Source organism: Indicator indicator, chromosome 6 (genome assembly GCF_027791375.1).
Source record: "Indicator indicator isolate 239-I01 chromosome 6, UM_Iind_1.1, whole genome shotgun sequence".
NCBI lineage: Eukaryota > Metazoa > Chordata > Aves > Piciformes > Indicatoridae > Indicator > Indicator indicator.
Genome location: NC_072015.1, coordinates 35,194,697 through 35,214,056, shown reverse-complemented (window position 1 = coordinate 35,214,056; position 19,360 = coordinate 35,194,697). Strand labels below are relative to the sequence as shown.

At 39.8% G+C, this 19,360-nt stretch overlaps 2 protein-coding genes across 2 annotated transcripts in view; one reads left to right on the top strand and one right to left on the bottom strand.

Annotated features, from left to right (window-relative positions):
• CTNNAL1 (catenin alpha like 1) overlaps window positions 1-11,613 on the top strand; it is a 57,059-nt gene extending 45,446 nt beyond the window's left edge. Inside the window, exons 12-19 of the mRNA XM_054381807.1 lie at window positions 3,295-3,332; window positions 6,640-6,690; window positions 6,788-6,942; window positions 7,724-7,772; window positions 8,716-8,772; window positions 8,914-9,033; window positions 11,248-11,331; window positions 11,452-11,613. Of these exons, the coding sequence (XP_054237782.1) occupies window positions 3,295-3,332; window positions 6,640-6,690; window positions 6,788-6,942; window positions 7,724-7,772; window positions 8,716-8,772; window positions 8,914-9,033; window positions 11,248-11,331; window positions 11,452-11,613 (716 nt within the window). The remainder of the gene's footprint in view (window positions 1-3,294; window positions 3,333-6,639; window positions 6,691-6,787; window positions 6,943-7,723; window positions 7,773-8,715; window positions 8,773-8,913; window positions 9,034-11,247; window positions 11,332-11,451) is intronic.
• Window positions 11,614-12,805: 1,192 nt separating this feature from the next.
• On the bottom strand, window positions 12,806-16,080 carry ABITRAM (actin binding transcription modulator). Its single transcript, XM_054381873.1, has 6 exons — window positions 16,032-16,080; window positions 15,900-15,951; window positions 13,955-14,084; window positions 13,176-13,252; window positions 13,036-13,105; window positions 12,806-12,967 (listed from the first exon to the last, which is right to left on the bottom strand). Exons 1-6 carry the CDS (start codon window positions 16,078-16,080, stop codon window positions 12,839-12,841), a joined length of 507 nt encoding a protein of 168 aa, XP_054237848.1. The 3' UTR covers window positions 12,806-12,838.
• Between the last annotated feature and the right edge of the window lie 3,280 nt (window positions 16,081-19,360).

The window sequence follows — 19,360 nt, the reverse complement described above, 5'->3', positions numbered from 1 at the left end:
TTGTGTGTAACAGAAGAAAGAATTACTGCAAGAAGGTATATATATATTTTTTTTCCTCCTCAGTTTAAAAACTTGTATTTTTGTACTACCAATTTAAATGTACGGCTTTGTTAGAAAGTTCAGAATACAGCTTTAGAGGCAAAAAATGAGTGGTGACTAAATGTGCTGGACACATCAAATAAAAAGAAGCATTTTTTCTGATTATATCAGATTCATATCGTTTATTTCTTTATTTTTACGAGCAATTGCATAACTCCTTATCCAGTGTTTCGTTCCTGTGGACAAATCAAGTATTTCTCATACTGAGGTTCAAAACTCATGTGGATAGAGAGCCAGATTTAGCTTGGAAATGAAGCAATATGCTGTTCAATTTTAATGTAATTGCACCAAGTCATGCCCGGATTGAAATGGGCTTGCCTTGAGGAGAGCAATGCACAAACATAGTGGTGGGGAAGGCTGGTGAGCACACTACAACTCGGTAACCCTCAGGTGTATTTTGAAAATGTCAGTGTTATGCACTGAGGTAGAGTTACCTTTCTTTTGCTTAATCCTAAAGCACTCTTTAATCCTGTGGTGCAGAAGCCCATTCTGCAGCACTGATGTTTGAAATGTTGCATGGCTGGTCTGTGCTGAGGAGAGTGCCAGGCTTCTCTGGAGGGTGGTCCTGTCAGCTGGAGATCTGCTTTAGCCTAAGGAGGAATTGGTTTGTTCCCAGAAATACCAGTTTAGGTTAAATACTTAACTTTGTGGCTCTTGCCTCTCAAATCACTTAATGAAAGTATTTCTCATTGGCCCAGTCTGTTGGATGTCAGTCAATTTCTTTTTTTTTTCCCTTTCTAACTTTCTGGTTTCAACATAGTAAAGAAGAATGTCAGAAATCCCCAGATTGCTCCCTTGTAACTTGATCAGAAGTGAGAGAATGAGTTATGAAGATAACTTCCTTTTCTGTCCTCTTTTGTTTAGCTCGCTTGATTTGAGAGGAGTTTAATGACCATGAAGATTTTGGAAGGGCCATAGTGGATGACTTTCAGAATTTAGAGATCTAGAAAGAAGGGTGAAGCAGGGATGCAGCCATCTTACTATCAGATAAGAAGTAAGATGCAAAGCAGGATTTAGAAACTGATATAGAGAAATTTTGGCAGGAAAAACATGACTGGAACTATTGTGAAGCAGAAAATTGAAAGAGGATGAAATAATAAAAAAAACTGAAAAAAAGAAAAAAAGAATTTTTAAAAATTTAAATTAAAAATGGAGAAGCAATGTTAGAGAAAACATACTACGAAAAACAAAGGTAAACTCAAATAAATAAAAGGAAGACCATGTTATAGAGAGAAGTCATTTGCTTTTATAGCTAAGATCTGACTTACAAACTAAGAAAATTAAATACCTGACAAAACCCCTCTGTATATTCTGTTAATGGAATCAAATATTAATTCTATTATTATACTAATGTAATTAAGTATTTTCTGATGAAGCAGGATCATCTCTGGCCTGAGCTGATCTGCGCTTTTGAAAGGTCTGGTATCAGTGGGTCCAATGAGGTGAGGTTTTTTTGTGTGTGTTTTGTAGGGGTTTTGTGGTCTTTTCAAATGTTCCAAGAAATAAATAGTGAGGTCCTTTGTCTTTCTGAATATGGTGAGCAACTAAACCTTGCAAAGCCAAATATTGGCAATTGCTTGAAGATCGAAACTGATTTTTTTTTCTTTCTTTTTTTTTCCCTTATTTCTGTTTACCACCTCTTTCCTTGTGATTTCCATAATCCTCAATTCCTACTTGGTTTGAGTGAGTGGTATGTCCTCTCTATGTGCATTCGTATTCCATTTGTTATGTCAAAGCTTTCTGTGTTGTTTGTTGGTTTTTTTTTTTTTTTTACATGGTACAATATGTTTTACATAGCATCAAGGAAATCTCTTATGCTACAGCAATTTAAACTTTCCAGTTAGTTTTTGTTCTTGGCACATCTTGCATGCTGTCTTACCTGCCCTTTAGCTGATGTCTTTGACACATAGGATATTGTAAATCACTTCTTATTGTTTGTATCAGTCTTTAGTGAGAAATCTTGCTTGGATGCATGTTTGGGAAATGAATAACTCTGCATTCTGAAAAAAAAAAAAAAGATAGGCAGATTGTGCCCTGATAGCTCATTTAATCTTTTGCAAAACTAGGAAGGGGGAGGAAGAAATGCCTTAGAAAGGAAGAAGTAAATTTTTCATACTTCTCAAGAGGTTTGAGGGACACTTGTCAACTTACGGAAACCTGTTTTTTAGGAGTCAATTGCCTAGATATGGAGCTCATAGTCTTTCTATGGTGTCAGGAGATAGAGCATGCTTTGAAAGCATCACAAATACACGAGAACTGTCTGCTGAGGACTAAGCTCTATAGGGGCTGATAACAAGAGAAGGAAATAGTAATCATACGAGGTTTGGTCTTTGTCCTTTGTCTGTTGAGATGCATCATATCTATGCAAACCTGGTACCAGTATCCAATATAGAAGCCCTTTATTTCTTCATGTGAAATCTTGCTCTTAAGTTTTTAATTTGCTTTCTTTCCTCTCCTGAATATATGGTAATAAATATCATTCTTCACAGATAATTAAGTCTTCCAGTAACTGGAGCTCTAATCCCAGGCTGTCAGCCCAGGCACTGTTTGCTCTTGCTGATAAACTTTTCTTACCCACTTTTTAGTAGCACCTAAAAGGGTATGTTTTTTTTTCTCTTCTGTTTTGCTCAGATTTGGAATATCTGAGGCTCCTGGAAGTATGAGAAATAATTCAATAAGTGTGTAATGCTATAGAACTTCTTTCTTTTAAAATGCAGAGCACATGGGATAAGTATAGTACAGTGCAACATGTAGTATTTGCCTTACTTAGTAAAACTTGCCTAGTCCACCCAACCCATGCCAAGAAAGGCCTTATGTGGAACTAACACTTCATGTTCTGTACTTCACAACAAAATGAGTGCATGTATCCATAGCTACTCAGTCCCTGGAGAGGGATTATTCACTTACTTGTGGATTGCATGCAGGGGATTAGAGGTTTTGCTGAGGGAAATTGTTCAGAGGAGCTTTTTTAACTGCCAGCTGGTGAGAGCTAAAATTGAATAGTACAGAGTTCTTGGCTTGTCTCTCTGGAAGTACAAGACAGGGAATCCTCTGCAGTATTCAAAGAGGAGGAATTACAGGTAAGTGATTTGCCTTTCTAGTGGTGCATCTTAAAGAAGGATGAAGGCAGGCATGTGACTGTGTTTATTAAAATCTGCATACAAATATTGGTGTAAATATGTGTGTTCTTCATAGGAGAGAAGCGTGTGTACCTATCGCTGCCCAGACCAGGGGTAAGTTGTTTTGGGGATTGTTGCATTTGCTTTATATCTGCTATTAACTAACTGACTTCTTTCCATGTCGCATCTTGATGAGGACATAGCAATATTTTGGTAACATGCATCCTGAATGGATGGCTGACCACTAGTAAACTATCAAACTTCGTCAGTGTATTAAATCAGTAACAAACATACTGAAAACTGGGGTAACCAGTTATGTAATACACTCTAATTGCTTTGCACATGAGCTTTAATTCCTGGTCATTAATAGGACATTTTCTATCATGTATTTGGCTGTGACACTATATAATGAAAGATGCATTACTACTATTAAACCAGTAGGAATACACTGCAAAATACTGAAAATAACTCTCGGTAACCTGTTGGGGGATATTAACATTATTGCCTGAATTGACTATTTGGAATAAAATGGACATGTTTGTGCTTTTTTGTAGGCTCTTTAAAAATAAAGGATTTTCTTTGATTTTAGATGTTTTTAATGCAGGGAAAAAACTATACTAAATATCTAGGTTTAGTTGTGAGGTAGTTGATAACCCTAGCTGATTATACTAGGTATTGCACTGTTTCTGAGAGCATCTGTGCATTAAGAAACCTCCTAAACCTTGTTAGTATCATGTTAGTAATCAGTTGTTTGATTCACTCAGTACATACTGAATTTTCTCACAGTAGGAAAAAGGGTGAGAATGATCTCAGAAGGTACAGTAACCTCTAGATTCTTTCTTTCTCTCTCCTTGCTTTCTTTCCTTAACCTGTAGTGTTGAGGAATTTAGAAGGTGAAATGATCCCGTGTCTCTACCCCCTGTTGTGCAGTTGCATGACTTCAAACACAACATGCTACTTCTGACCCTTAATAAAAAGATAAAAGATCATATATTATAAATCCAATCTGCAGATTTAAATATAATATGTTAGGCTGGGTGAATTTCATGGTCATGGAACTAAATATTGAGGCAGGAAAATAGATTGGATAAGTAACGTTTAGTAGGGTTTTTGTTCCTCATCGGTTTGACTAAGCTACACAGCTGCTGGACTCAGCTGAAACTGAAGATGTTTGAAGTCAAATTTCCACTTACTGATTCATATGCCTTTTTAAAAAAGCTTTCAATTAAAGCTTTGTTCCTAGGATTTAAACAGTTCTGCTTTGTTGTTTGAAATGCTGCGGCTTTTTTTAATTTTGCAAGATGCATAGATTTGGGGGAGTTACAATTAATATACAGTTTAAAAGTAGACAGGAAATGTAGATTATGTCCATAAGACAACAGAGTTTCTTCACAGAGTCATTTCATTGCCTAATTGATGCAACTAACCTCTCTTCCCAGTGCTGTGACTCTTGGAACAGCCTCTTGTCTCCCTAGTGCCCACGCTGTCCTGCACAGAAGCCACACTGTTCCTACTGATCTAATTGGATTACATCTTGTGTGACATCTATTTAATTGTGACTGTGCTGGTAATGACTGGCATCCTAGACCATGCCATACTCGAGGACAGAGCAGTTGTGATGATCCATGTGTGCACTTAGTGCACAAATATATTTTTCTTCATAGTACCAGGTGTCAAATCATGTTTCAATAGGAGCGTAACTGCTTATTTGATTTTTACCAGTTCTCCTATTCCAATAGTGTGAATTGAATATTAGAATGGAGAAAACTACAAATCTGACAATCATTTCGAGGTTTATTTAGTTATTTGAGGATGACAGAGAAACTTTAACCTGTGCTAGAGTGCTGGTTTTCTTGAATACCCTTCATTCAGCAGCTTAAATATTTTCCATACTTTGTAGCCTGTATTTTGTCTTTACATACAAATCCAGTTTGGCTGTGTGTTCCTTTCTTGTTTTTTTCAACTGTGCCTTAAACCCAGGGCCAGGTTGGATGAGGCCTTGAGCAGCTGAATCTAGCTGAGAGGTGCCCCTGCCCATGGCAGGGAGATTGGAGTAGATGATCCCTAAGGTCCCTTCCAACCTAAGGCATTTCTGATTTCTCAAATTGTATCCCTAATATGCAATGTGGTCAAATTTAAATGATAATTAGGAGTATCAGTTGTTACACTTCTTGCTAAATCTTTCAATCTGAGATCAGCATTTCTAATGCATAGGCAGGATTACAGTGTCTGATCTGGGTAGACATTCATATGAATCAGAGTGTTTAAAAACTTTGGGATGAAAAAAGTGAAATGGCATGAAAGCTAAACTGGATAGCAAATTGAACTTAAGAAGTAGTGGAACTTAGGTAGTAGTAATTAAAAAAAAAATTCTTTCCCCTCAAACTGTTGAAGTGAGAGAGTCTGCACCTGCAGCTTGTTTCCAATGCTGTTCACAATGAATAGTGCTTTTCCCACCCCCACCAAAGGTGTTACTGAGGGTAATTTGCCCAAGCACTTCGGTAACTAATAGCAGCTCTTTTCAGATTCTCAGGCAAGGATCTCATCCTGCACTCCTATCATCCAGCATCCTCTCAGGGCTCACACCTCTCCAAGTTATAATGCCACCTTTGTACTTCCCATTCCTTTGCACTCCATAGCAGTTTCTGAATGTGGGAATGTGGACTGTGACTCCCCTGTCAGCTTCTGCTGTCTGCACAGCGACAGTGCCAGCACACAAAGTTAAAGCCAGGCTCTGCTGCTCTACATGCAGATAGATTTGAAACAGATTGTGTGTTACAGTGTAGCGTGTATGTGTTATGCAGTTGGTGAGCTCTGCTTTACCAGGTAATCCGCTCACATCAGTACCACTAATTACTGCTTAATCTGAGCCAACATTTGGCTTGCTGCCAGACTGGTGTTGCAGATAATTTGTGACCTAAACAAAAAGAAGGAATTTCAGCTACTTCAACAATGTGACACAGAATAATGAGCTACATCATCACACTAATACTTACGTGGGTTGTACCCTAGATCTGCCTGTTACTGGCTAAATCAACTTTCAAGACCTTGTTATATCAATGTCATCTTTGAGGGGGAAAAAAATCAGTGCAGTAGTACTTGATTAAAAATGGTTATTTAATCCTAATTGTTACAAAGGATTTAGAGTAAGGGGAAGAGGATGGTACTGCATGAGGTGGAATCTGAGAACTGTGAAAGAGGTCTTTTCCTTGAAACTTTAGGCACAGATGCTGCTTGCTGTTTGCACATGCCATTTCAGGACGACAGCCAGATCAGAACAGCTTCTACTGAGAAGTTGGTCTGAGCCAGTGAAATTCACCTGTGAAGCCTGCCCCTGAGTATAGAGCCACCTCTTACGATTTGTTAGTAAAATGATTACTAATTCCTTTAACATAAAAATACTGCTTTTTGTTTGAAACAGAAGCATAATGCAAATCTGAAAGCATTGAAGCCAGTCAAACTAGATACTGAGGTAAGAAGCCATCATTTTAGTGAAAAACTTTGTATTTTTTTTTATCCTATATGAAGAATGTATTTTCAAGTGCCAAAAATACGGTTACCACTTACAGGAACAGGCAAAAATTGCAAAGCTTGGATTAGAATTGCATCTGCTCACATCTGATGTGGATTCTGAGACAGAAAAGTGGGAGGATCAGGAGAATGAGATCGTGCAGCATGGACAAGGCATGTCAAGTATGGCCTATTCCATGTATTTATTTACCAGGTAATTACACTGTGTGCAGCATGTTTTGGTGGGAGAACAGCAGTTGTAACTGTATTTATAAAATCAGACAATTTTCAGAATAATTGGGATGCATTCATAAATTATCTTTAATTTCTATTGTTACACTTTATGAATTCTTGTAAATTTCTAAGCTGTTGAATATTATAATAAAATCAGTTTTTTTTTTAAAGTGTTAAACATCTGTTTTGTGGCAGAACAGCTATTTAAAGTAATGCTTGGGTACAGAAAATATTTTAAGAAGCACATTCATGTATACTTTCAAAATTAAGAGAATTAAAGCACAGGTATATAACTGTAGATTAGTATTACTGATCTTTGCCACACTGGAACATGTTCTTCTGAAACTGTCTGTGCAATGTCAGCTTTCTTATTTGAAGGATTTATGGTGTGGTGTTGGTTTTGGTTGTTGGTTTGTTTTTTTTTTTTCTTTTTTAGTAAGAGTTGAGCTTGCTGTTTTTTTACCTACTGGTGCAGTAACACTCAGTATTGCAGACATGAATTTCTGTCCTTGTTCAGTTGATGAGAACTGAACCATTATTGATGTCCTAGTAGTTTGTAGGCACTGAAGTGTTAACATGGTATTTTGAAATGCAGTTTCTGTAGTAAGTTATTGTTGTGCATTGTATCTTCTAAAAGAGTGATACCTTGCAGTTCAGTGGTGTGAATGAGGGTGAGAGGAGAAAATACATTGTGCAAGTAGCAAGCAAAATCATGTGCAGTCTATACATGGTGTATTTTCTGCTTTCACTATTTCCCACAGGGGAGAAGGACTTCTGAAAACTACTCAAGATTTATTTCATCAAGCAGAGGTAATAAATACATTTTTAATGAAACAGGAGCAAGGCACTCCGAGCGAGAAATGATTTGGATCTTAACTCTCTGATTCCTTACACATAAATAAAATGTACTCTAAATTAACTGGCAAACACAGATTTTTAAGAAGTCTAACTCTGGTGTATACTTTCTGAAAGAAAACTTTTCAGTGTCCCAGGGGTAGCTTAGGACAGCATCCATTAAACTGAGACATTCCAGTTAGGCTTAGGAACAGGAAACTGGTATTATGGCAAATATTCATAGAACACCAGGTTGGAAGGGGCCTCAAGGATCATCTAGTCTAACCTTTCAGGGTAAGAATATAGTTTAAATGAGATGGCCCAGCACCCTGTCAAGCTGGGCCTTGAAACTGTCTTAATATAGGGGAATCCACCACCTCCCTTGGGAGTTTATTTATATAGTGCACTTGAGTGCATTAGTAGTAACCATTGTGTCACTTATCTCAGTCCCTGATAGCATCAGGGAGTACTCCTTCCTAGCCTGAGCAGCACTATTTTCATGGGAAAGAAAGATGTAAACCATGTGACTAATACAAACCAAAGACAAGGAGCCAAACGAGGGTACGTGGTGTGGTATTTCCAAGATACATTTCACAGGAGAGTGGTTACCTTTGTCAGGACAATAAATAAACATGGCAGATGTCATCTACCCACCAAACTCTTGTTAGCTGTTACAGTGCAAAAAGTAATTGGAAGATTTCTTTAAACTTTCCTGATCTTGGAGAATGGTTGTTTATAGTGTAGCTTTTAGTTACGGAAGTCACTGCAAACTACTGACTTAATTACAAATGGATACAACTGCCACAAGCATTTCCTGTTACCTTTTTACTTCATAGCGCACTGGTTACTAAAAGACCAAGCTAAAAAAGGTTCATCTTCATTTTTGTTCATTTTGTTACATGTTTTCTCCCCCTTTCAGATTTTTGCTACAGAGGGCACAAAGCTTGCTTCAGCTCTTCATGCCTTTTGTGATCAGGTGATGTATAACCTCTAAATCAGCCATTCAGCTTATGGCACCAGTGTGACTGCTTAAAAGCTGGTTCTGCTGTCTCCTGCATAACTTAATATAGGACTCTTTAACACGAAGTGGTTTTTGTCTTCCTGAAACACATTTCAGGTACGTGATGATGACAAACCTTTGCTGCTCTTGGAGGCTGAAAAGCTGATCTCGATGTGCAGGCAACTCCAGATAACAGCTAAAACTTCTGCTCAGGGTAAAAGTGCTACATTTACAAAGGTAAGGTAAAAATTAGATATATTCCTCAAAGTAAGACCAAACTTGTTTTGAAATGGACTAACTTGGTCATTTTTGGTCTATGTTAAAATACAAAATAGTTGGTAACAGCTGAACTTCTTGGATTCACAAAGGCTCATGAAAACTACTAAGTACAAGGTTCTGTGCTGTTGTCCTAGCTGCTTTTTCTGCTATGCAATATGCTGTTGTTGCTGTTCCTTCTGTGGAAGAGGACTTTCCTTCAACTTGAATTACTATTTTGCATTTAACCTGTTTTGAGAAGCTGATGTGAGACATAGAGGAAGAACAGCAAGAACTGTTCCCCTTGCTGAAAATGTTTTGTTTATTGGGACATCCCTCACTGATAACTGTAATCCAAGGCATTTACTGCACTCTCTTGTCCAAGGAAGGGATTTTCTTCAGTGTGGGTGCTGCCTTTTCTAGTCTTTTTTTCTTTTTTTAAACTCTCTTTTTTTCTTTTTTCCCCACTGCTGGAGAGAGGCTTCAGTGAAGTTTATCCTGACCTGATCCCCTCATTCATGCTGAGAGTTTGATAAAAGGCAAAATACAGTACACTGGCAGCCAGAATACATGGAAGCCTGCCAGTGGATAGCTTGGGTAGTGTTACTCTATAGGCTTATATGAATGTTTTCTTTAGGGAGCATGGGTATTGAAGTTTTGTATAACTGGCCTTGTAACAACAGATATATCATTGATATTAATGTTTAACGAACACTTTCCCTACCCCTAGCTTATCAACTTTAGAGTCTAAGAATCAGTAAAGCAAGTAATTGGGAATTTTTTTTTCCTCCTCATTACTAGAAGTACTGAAACTGTCATTTTGGGTTTGGATTTTGACATTAGCGAAGGACTTAACAGAAATGTTTCCCAAGACAATGACGTTCCTGGACTTCTCTTAAAGTAAATAAATAAAGGTGGAAACATGTTAAAGGCTTCTGCTTTTCTCAGCAGTTAAAAGCAGTGTATTTTTTTTCAAAGAATCTCTGTCAATACCTCCTTCAGCTTACCCACTAAATAGAGGTACTGGAATTCTGTCGTGCAACTGAAATTTTTTTCAGCTGGATAATGCTAGATGGAGTAATACTCTATATAATAATCTTGTAATCCACTACACATATGAATTGTAATTAGGCATACCTCAGTAAGAAAGGACTTCAGTGATCAAAATATTAATGAAGATAATTTATATTTCCACCATTGTAACAATAGTTAGTTGTGTTGTTATTGATGCTTAACATGAATGTATTCCAAACCCCAAAGACTCTGTTATTGGCTTCCCAATAGGTAGAGTCTAGCCTAGACTGCCCAGAGTTAATTTTTATATTATTCATATTTAAGTAAATATACAGCTGCCATAAAAGTTTCAGTGTTGTTACCAAATGATTCTGCAAACCTCAGTGTGAATAGAGAGCAGGCTTGGGGTTTTTTTTCCCCTCTTCAAGTATCCCTGAGCAGCAATATGATCAACATGAGCCAGACCATTTCTGTTCTCCTGGATGTCTGTTTCCAGTGAGCTATGGGAAAGGTGTTCCAATTTTACAGCAGGGACAAAAACTGGCTAGAGCATCCAAGCCTCTTCAAACTGTGAGCACCTCAGGGATACTGTTTGGTTTGTTGTACACTCTCTAGCTAACCTAAATGGGAACTCCAGTCTGTGGGTTTACAATGATGTATCACTACATAGCTATAATATGCTATCAAATTGATGTTTCTTGAGGGCCCAGACTTGTGACCTGTGCTGAGTGTTAGACTTGAGGCATACACTGAAATGCTTAAAGATTTATCTGACTTTTAGTGTAACTCGTATCAAGGTAAGGCTTACATGATACATGGCCTTCTAAATCATGCTGACAGGACACAAAACAAAAGGAAAAACTTTAAAAATTGTGATGAATCATACTTAGATGGCAGAGCTCCTTTCCAAGACACTTATATTACTATTTAATATTAGGTTGCTGTTAGTTCCATCTCCTGGGATGTGTGCAATTCCCTTCTGCTTCCTGGCTCAAGCTGTGGGTTACTAGAGGGATGGTGTTGCTTTATACACACTACCACTACAGTAGGCAAAACATTTTGATTAGAAGGGATTTACACAAGACAAACATAACCAATTCAAGCCTGAAGTAGATATTGTCATTTCATGGATTAAGCTGCCTCATAAAAGTAATGGGTGGTCTTACTCTTAAATTGTATTAGGTTGATGCATGCATTCTGAAAACAAAGAATGTGATGACTCTGTTATGCCAACTTCTTCCACTTTGCTGCAAATTACTGAGGAAGGTAAGTACCTGGTTCCTCTCCAGTTTTTTTTAATGGGGTTTTGGGTTTGGCTGGTAGGTTTGGTGTGGGTTTTGTTTGTTTTTAAGAAATGTCTTTTAAAATGTATTTATTTATTCACAGAATAAATCAGGAAATGGCTGCATTAAACCTGCTCCACCATGGAGAGAAGAGAAAATACGAACTGGTACAAACGCACATAGTCCAGAAAGGAGAGCTGAGACGTTTGGCATCAAGTCTTTAGAGAATCATGTAACAAACATGACTTTCTTAGAGAGCAAGTAATTATAGCACTTAGAAATGCAGGAACTCCCATCTGAAGATAACACTTGGTGATTTTTCAATATTGCTTTCATTTGTGGAAAGTCAAACCAGGTTAATTCGGATTAAAACTGTTGATCCTTGTCACATCTAATAGATGTCCCATTACTTACCAATTACACCACCAACTAGTATAATTGTTATGTAATTTTATAATGTGAATGTCCTTCCTATGCTCACAATTGATAACAGGTTTGTAATTAATGCTTAAAAATGTCTTACTGGATGTTTCAACACAAAAATGCTGCTAATAGACATTTTATATAAAGAACCTTGTGCTGCAGGTGCTATATGTAACACTGCCATTGAAGTTTGTAAGCTCATCTCTGGCCTATTTTCTTCTATCTATTTGATAAATCAGAATCAGGAATATAGTCTGAGGGGCTGTGGCCTAAAACACTGAAATGTTATCTTAGTTGTGAATTATACCTGCAATGAAGTAGTCTGAGGAAAAAACAAATCCCTCTTCCAGTAGCTGCACCACTGAATTTTAATCTTGTTGACATGATTCATATTTCCAGAAGTCTATTTCTAAGTGATTAATAATCTTTACTGAAACTCTTTTTCTTCCACCATCTTTATTTGTAGATGGTTTTATCTTTTTTTATTATTAAAACTTACTGAGCAGAATTGGAATTTCATGTAGAACCACTCAAGTCCTATGCAGATGTTACATTACACCATCTAAAATTTAAGAAAACAGATCCTGATTATGATAAACTTCTGTACACAGGGCATTATTTGACTTCAGGATGCCATGAAAATACAACCTGGTGTGAAATACATATTGTCTAGTTTATCTGTTCTTTGTACATAGCCTTCTGTTGCATTTTTAAGTCCACCTTTCATCAAATTCCATATTGTGTTAGTTTAGCTAAAACAAGTGATTGCTACATCATAGGATTTTCCTGTGTGCTTGCACTGAGCAGAAGCAAAAGCTGCCTGTGAACCATAAATACTCTCCAACAGCTCACTCTGTGCTTATTCTAAAATGTGCAGTGCTAGGATTCAGAGAAAAACAGAAAGCAAATTTTAAGTTACAAACAGTTTGAACTGATTTATTCCTGTATGAAACAAGTATTTCAGTTCCACTTTTAAAAGCAGGCACTAGGCCCCTCAATGCTGTTACAGTGTACAATAAAAGTAGCTTATTCAGACTCAAATACAGATGATAACTATATAACAAATGTCATGAAGAAGAATTAAGACGTTTCAACAAAACTTCCTCATACTCCTTCTGTGTCAGAAGTCCTTGAGTTACACTCTTGCTTTCTTCAAATTTGGGTAGAACCACTGCGATGTATCCCTCAGTTGATGGCTAAGAAGCAAGACTGAAGTTAGCAGTGAAATAAAAGTTAGAAAATACAAAGCAAGAAAGCGTCCTACCTTTTCTTGTAGAAGAGCAGGGTTGCTAAGGATGTTCTCATTCACTTCTATCAGTCGCCCTCGTATACAACTGCAAAAGTGTTTAGGTTCAGTGGAAGTGCTCAGTATGTCCAGGTACAAAGAAAAAGGGAAAATCTCACCTGTAAATGGTGTATTCCTCTCCATCTGATGAAGATATCCTGCACAAAGGGGCAAGTTCTGTTAGAAACTGAGCTCCCTGCATTTGAAAAATAAACAAACATACTTTAATTACACAGGGCTTTTTAAAGCATTACCATCAGCAGCAGAAGTTCGTAAGCATCTGAGAACAAAGTGAAGGAAGCATGAATGTTACAGGTCAGTGTGTTACACCAGCTGTGCTTCCCTGCAGAAAGGAAGATGCCAACATAGTTACATGCACAGATTGAGCAGAAGCTTGTTAAGGGCTTACAAATCTAGTCATAACTAAGTTTCTTGTGGAATAACAGGCTTATGGTATCAGCTGATTAAAATCACGGAAGAGAGGGGAAAAAAAACCAGCACCACTGCTTTTTAGTACAACCAGGTTAAGCCACACATACTTGAAAACCAACCATGAAACACCCTGGAGTAGCCCATCTGCCTTCTCGGCCTCCAAAATCCTCAGCATTTTGGTGGATGCAAAATGCTGACTTTACAGAGATGTTTAAGTCCCTCTGTATGCTATAAAAGCAATTACTAAAACCCAGCTGTTAGCTCTGGTTTGGGCAACACTGGAAACTACTGGTGCTGTAGGAGCACTGTACAACCCTGGCTGGGACGCTTAGAGGAAGGGGCATGAATTCTTCCCCTATCAAAGAGATGGTTTAAAATAAAATGCAAAGGTAATTTGGTAACTTTCTATCCCAGAAAGGCAGTATGAAAGAGAAAAGTGACAACTAATGAAATGAAAAAGCCATACCCTTTTTGATTTCCCAGAGACTTTATTCTGGAGTCTGCTACAGTTGGCACTAATTTGATAATTAATGTTTTTAATTGTTTTTCCACTTTGAAGAAGAGGATGAGCTTCTGCCAAGGTGATGACACAGATTCTGCAAAAAACAAGCATAATTATTATGCTGTAGTTGTGAGAAGCCATTCTTGTATGTGCTTTGCTTCTCTCCTTCTACCAGGTGCTAGCAACATTCAGCATTGTGAAAGCTGTTGATTACCTTCACAGCCTACAATTTGCCAACAGATGAAGCTATTCTGTTTAGGAAGAGTTTAAAATCTAGAGCAAGGACCAGAATTAACAAACAGAACAGTAACCGTAAAGAAAACCGTGGCTCAGAAACAGATCTTTCCCTTAAGCTGCTGCATCCATCTCCTGGCACTGTCACATCTCTGCACCTCCATGCTATGCGTCTCTCCACAAGAGGGAGCTGGATCCTGGCAAATACTTGGGCATGCCCCTGCGGCCCAAAGGCACCAGGAAAGCTGCCTGCTCCTGATCCCCAGCCTCCTTCTAATCTGTTAGAGCTGAGATCTGGCAAAACAAAAACAATTAGCAAGAGTTTTACACTGCTTAGAAATACCAAACTGAGCCATAGCTCCATCCATAATAATAGCAAAATAACTTAATACAGTGTTTGGATAAGTTGCCAAGGGCTCTGAGGGCTCAGGATTCAAACCAGCAAAATAATCTTTACAGATGGTCGAATAAGTGCTTTCTATTTTTACATACTTTCCCCCATATCAACAGGATTTAAATGGTTGTTGATACTGGACAACTAATAACTACATATTTAGAATTTAGCACAAATGCAAGTGTGTCCTTTCTTGCCATTGCTGCCATAACTGTTATCACAGGTACTCAGGGTTCTGCTTCCAGAGAACCAAAAAGTGAACTGCATGAAATGGTGACAGAGAAGCCCCAGCACTGAAGGTCGCAGTCAGTCACCTCCACATCTTCCCTCAACACAATAGCAACTGCCACTGCCAATTTTTATGCGGATAGTAGTTAAGTTCTGTCCTTCCCTTAGGGAATGGAACACCCCTAGAAGTGCTCACACTGCCACTAATCCACCCAGCAGTCTGCACAGGCTTTCCCAGGGTAGAAGCTGGGAAGGGGAAGGTATGTAATTAGAATCCCAACCTGGTACAGGACTGATTTATTCCAAACAACTGGACAGCCAGCTACAGCAAAGCAGAAATTATGTATGACATTCCCTATCTTGCAGCTGATGCACAATTAAAAGCAATGCAGTTTGATACAGAAAAAGCTCATTTGTTCATATGGAGCCAATTAGTTTCCTAGAAACCAAGTTAGACTAATTCTAAATGTCATTATGGAAAAGCCTTTTGAAGTGATGCTTTTCTGCTACTGGAAGATGTAAAGGGCCCTTTCAGTAGGGTAGGATTCAGGGACACGGGGGCAGCCACAACAGGCGCTTAAAGGGCCTTTTTAGAGTGCAATGGAGGGGAAGAGCTCAAGCTCAACTGTTCTTATGGGAGTAGTAACAAAAGGATACGGGAAGGCTCAGATTTGTCATTCTCCCACCCTCTCATCTTCCAGCAAAACCCAGGCTGGTCTGGCACTTTGTACCTGGCCTACTCAAGGTGTTTCAGCAGGAATTGTGCCTGTTGGTTTAACACTAAAACTGCAAGCAAGCCGCAAACACAGCTGCTCCCCCCACAGTGCAACGGAGGGGAGCGGCGGCAGCCTGCAGGGCCCAGCCCTTCGGGACACCACCCGCATGGCTCACGCCTGGAGGCGGGGCGAAAGCCTCCCGCGTCGCGCCGGGAAGCAGCAGCAGCTCCTCAAGAAAGCCTGGGGCCGGAACCCGGCCGTTCTGGCTGCCTACCGGCACCTCTCCTTGGGAGAGGGCGTACCCCAAACCCCGTGAGCCCCCGGGCCCGCTACTTGCCTGTTGGAGTGCTGCAGCACGCAGAAGTCCTCGCACGGCCGCCCCTTCACATCTGTAACAAGGCACAAACACCAGTGACCGCCTGGCCGCCGCTGCCGCCCAGGCCTGCGTGCCCCTGCCACCCGGCGGTACCTGGCTTGTACCAGCGTGTAAAGTACCGCTCCGCGCCGCCCGCCGCCATGCCGCCCGCCCCGCCTCACCTCAGCGCGCCGCGATGACGGACCGACGGCGCCTGCCAGGGCCGGCCCCGCTCCCCTGCGAGGCCTCGCTACCGCCAGCGCGGGAGGCGAGAGCGGTGCCACGGCAAAAGTCTTTCCTCATCCTTCCACCTGTGGAGGTGGGGAGGCGATTCCGGCCCCAAGCCGCCCTTTAATAACTGTGAGACGCAAGTGGCTGTAAACACATCAGTAAAGAAAATGATCAAAAGCCAGCAACTGATTCAGTGGTTTATTTCAGCACACATTCATAGAGGGAGAAGTACAGTGATCATATAGTTTTCTTTAAAATATTTTCTTGGTGCATATATTTCTTGAAAAAAATGTTTTTGTTTCTTGCTTGTGATTAAGAATGTCCCGGGTTTTCCCCAGAGTTTTTAGTTGTACTGGTCTGTAGCACCACTGCCAATTTCAGTTTAGCCTTGACCCTATTTTGTATGAACACACATCTGGCCACAAAGGAGAACAGGAACTGTAACCAGCATTTCAACCCTATGGACCAGGCAGGTGAGAACCTCCCTCTCTTTGGTTTGGCTCCGGCTGCACACAGTAACTACAGCTGACACCCTTCCTGTTCAGGTACAGGTCCAAACCATTAGAAGAACAGGTTACAAAAAAACCCAACTCTCGTTCCAGCATTGCTTGCCTATTCTGTTTAGCCATACCTTGCACAGGCACTAAATAAGGCAGCTGTAACAGCACATAAAATAAAGGCCTGTTACCATGATTACAGAACAGAGGGATACAAAAACCAGAGACACTTCCCTTTATCAGCTGGAATAGCCAGGGACATTATGAATGGCTTCACAAAAATATATGCCTAAAGGGCTGCTGAGAGGCTCTACCGTACCAGTATGCCAAACCATGGGTATTTTCCACAGAGGTACACAACAGACGCAGATTCCACTTCATAAAGCTGTCAGAGGATTGAAAGACAACAAAAATCACAACAAAACAAAACACCCCAAAACAACCAACCAACCACAAACTTTTGTCATCTTGTTGGTACAAACTGACAGCAGGTTTCAGCCTATAGGCTTCTCAATTCCTGTCCCGGACAGCTTTCCATCATGACCATCTCTCCACCAAATATTGAAGAGCACGGAATAGGTGGGATATGCTTGTCTAGCTCCTGGAGCCATTTCTGCTCACATGCTCTTAAAGGCAATTTATTTTTCCTGTTACATTAGCAATGTGTTTTGATATGCAGATATTTTAATGTCAGTTGATTACATCAAAAGCCAGCCAAGAACCCTCTGGAAACATGGACCAAAATTTGTAATTTATCTCCATCATTTAGGCCTTGATCTTAATCTCTTGGGCAACACAAGGTTACATGAATGCTGTCTATGTCATACCCAGCAGATGGACAAAAGAAGGGCAGCTGACTGAACAGCTATTAAGGTTGCAGGCTAACAGAAACCATTAGTAAAAAATCCAAAGTGAACCAAGGTCATCCAGCTCTGAAATCCCTCACAACCAAAGCAACGGAACATGCCCAATTTCTGTAACAGCTCAGGGTGCAGGACAGAAGGCAAAACACCTAGAGGTTAAAGCACACTGAATTTATGGCAGTTTACTGGGCCACTGGTAAACACAGCACCCAAGCCCCATAAAACCCACCATGATGCAGTGAGCCTGCACCTCAGACACTGCATTTCAGCAGAACAGAGCTGTGACAAGAGGCTTGGAGGGTTGAAGTCTTACCCTTTTGATTGTGGTTTTTTTTGGTCTGTTTTTGTTTGTTTGTTTTGGGTTTTTTGGGTTTTGTTTTGCTCAGGGTTTTTTCCCCCCCAGGAACACATCTTGCTCCTGAGGAGCAGTACAGGAGCACAGACTGAGGCACAAAGGCTCCAATGGTGACCAACACCATTATTTTAGCAAAGGCAAGACTCATTTAGACAGGTCAGGCTCAAACCACACTGCTCCAAAGGGTGACATGTTCAACTGCAATAAACAGACATCAAGAAGAGACCTCTAGAAGAAAAGCACCCACATTTTGAGAGACCTGCAATGAGCTAGGACTGCCAAGACAGATTAGCACAGGAAAATTCAGTAGTCAAAACATGAAAAATTCTGTTTTGACAGACTTAGTGTGTTTATGTGTCAGCATGGTGGTCGGCATGGCTGTTTTGAACTTATTTTTCTAAAGCAGGATACAGGGATGTGCACATGCCAGATGAACCAAAGATCGTGGTACTCAGGCACTAGGGGCAGCAAAGGAAAGATGAAGATCAGCAGATGGGTTTTAGGCAGAGTTTAGCTACAACAAAGTCAAGGCATGAACAAAGCACAGGTAAAGGCAGAAGTATCCTAAGAGTTTAGACTGAAAAAACAGAAGTTACTTTCTCTTCAGAGAATCTTCAAGAGCATGGAAGATAATGGAAGCAATAGATACATGTCATATCCATTTTTCACTGTACTCACAAATCCAAACTTGGGAACAATAGAATGACTGATAAAAGAAAAGAGGAAAAAGAGCACAGGATGAGTGACCAAGATGCTATAAAAACATACATAAAAGTAGCAAGGTGCTACTGTATCATGGTGCTACTGTATCATGGCACAAACTCCTCTGTTCAGAGGTCTGCTCCTTCAAAAATCTAGAGGCTTAATCAAAATGCAGTAGCATAGAATAAGACACAAAATGTAAAGTGCTTGCTGAAGGGAGGGAATACCCCTGTATTTTGTCAATGCTCTTGTTAGGGGTGAAAGCCCAGCACCAGAGTAACTTTAGTGATGGGAAAGTTGAAGGGGAGGAATGTGTGTGCCTCCAAAAGAATTCTGTTCTTCTTCCCTAACAGCTGCAGCTGCTCACCAAGCAGAGTCACCCACGTTCATGCATGTGCTGATCTCAGGGTGCATCAGAGATGAAGGCAGTACACCTTTCCCTACACCCTGACTTCAAAAGAGGCAAGGAACAGGATTTATCACTGTGGGCAGAAGATGAAATCTCATTAATTCAAGTAATGACTGAAGGAGGAGAAGCCAATATTCCCCTGGCTGCTGTCTGCTCCTGCAGGCCCTATTTCTTAACTAGTACAAAACCCCCCAAAACTCTAATTCATTCAAAAGATCTTCTTCTGAGGTGACAGTTTTGACTTTCATTGTATGACAGACAGATACATGCCAGACTGTTTTAACATGTCAGACATGGTATTATCAAACACTTCCTCTCTGTTCAAGCTTTTTATTCAGTTGATTTAAAGCAGTGGTAAAGCTGAATCAGAAATTAGTTTTAATTGC

Bases quoted from the DNA above. Each gene is read 5' to 3' on its own strand.
- ABITRAM (XM_054381873.1), bottom strand. From the start codon at position 16,080: ATGGCGGCGGGCGGCGCGGAGCGGTACTTTACACGCTGGTACAAGCCA. The intron at 13,253-13,954 runs GTATGGCTTTTT...TTTCAAATGCAG, and splicing joins TCTCTGGGAAATCAAAAAGG to GGAGCTCAGTTTCTAACAGA. The intron at 12,968-13,035 runs GTAGGACGCTTT...CTTGCTTCTTAG, and splicing joins CTGCTCTTCTACAAGAAAAG to CCATCAACTGAGGGATACAT.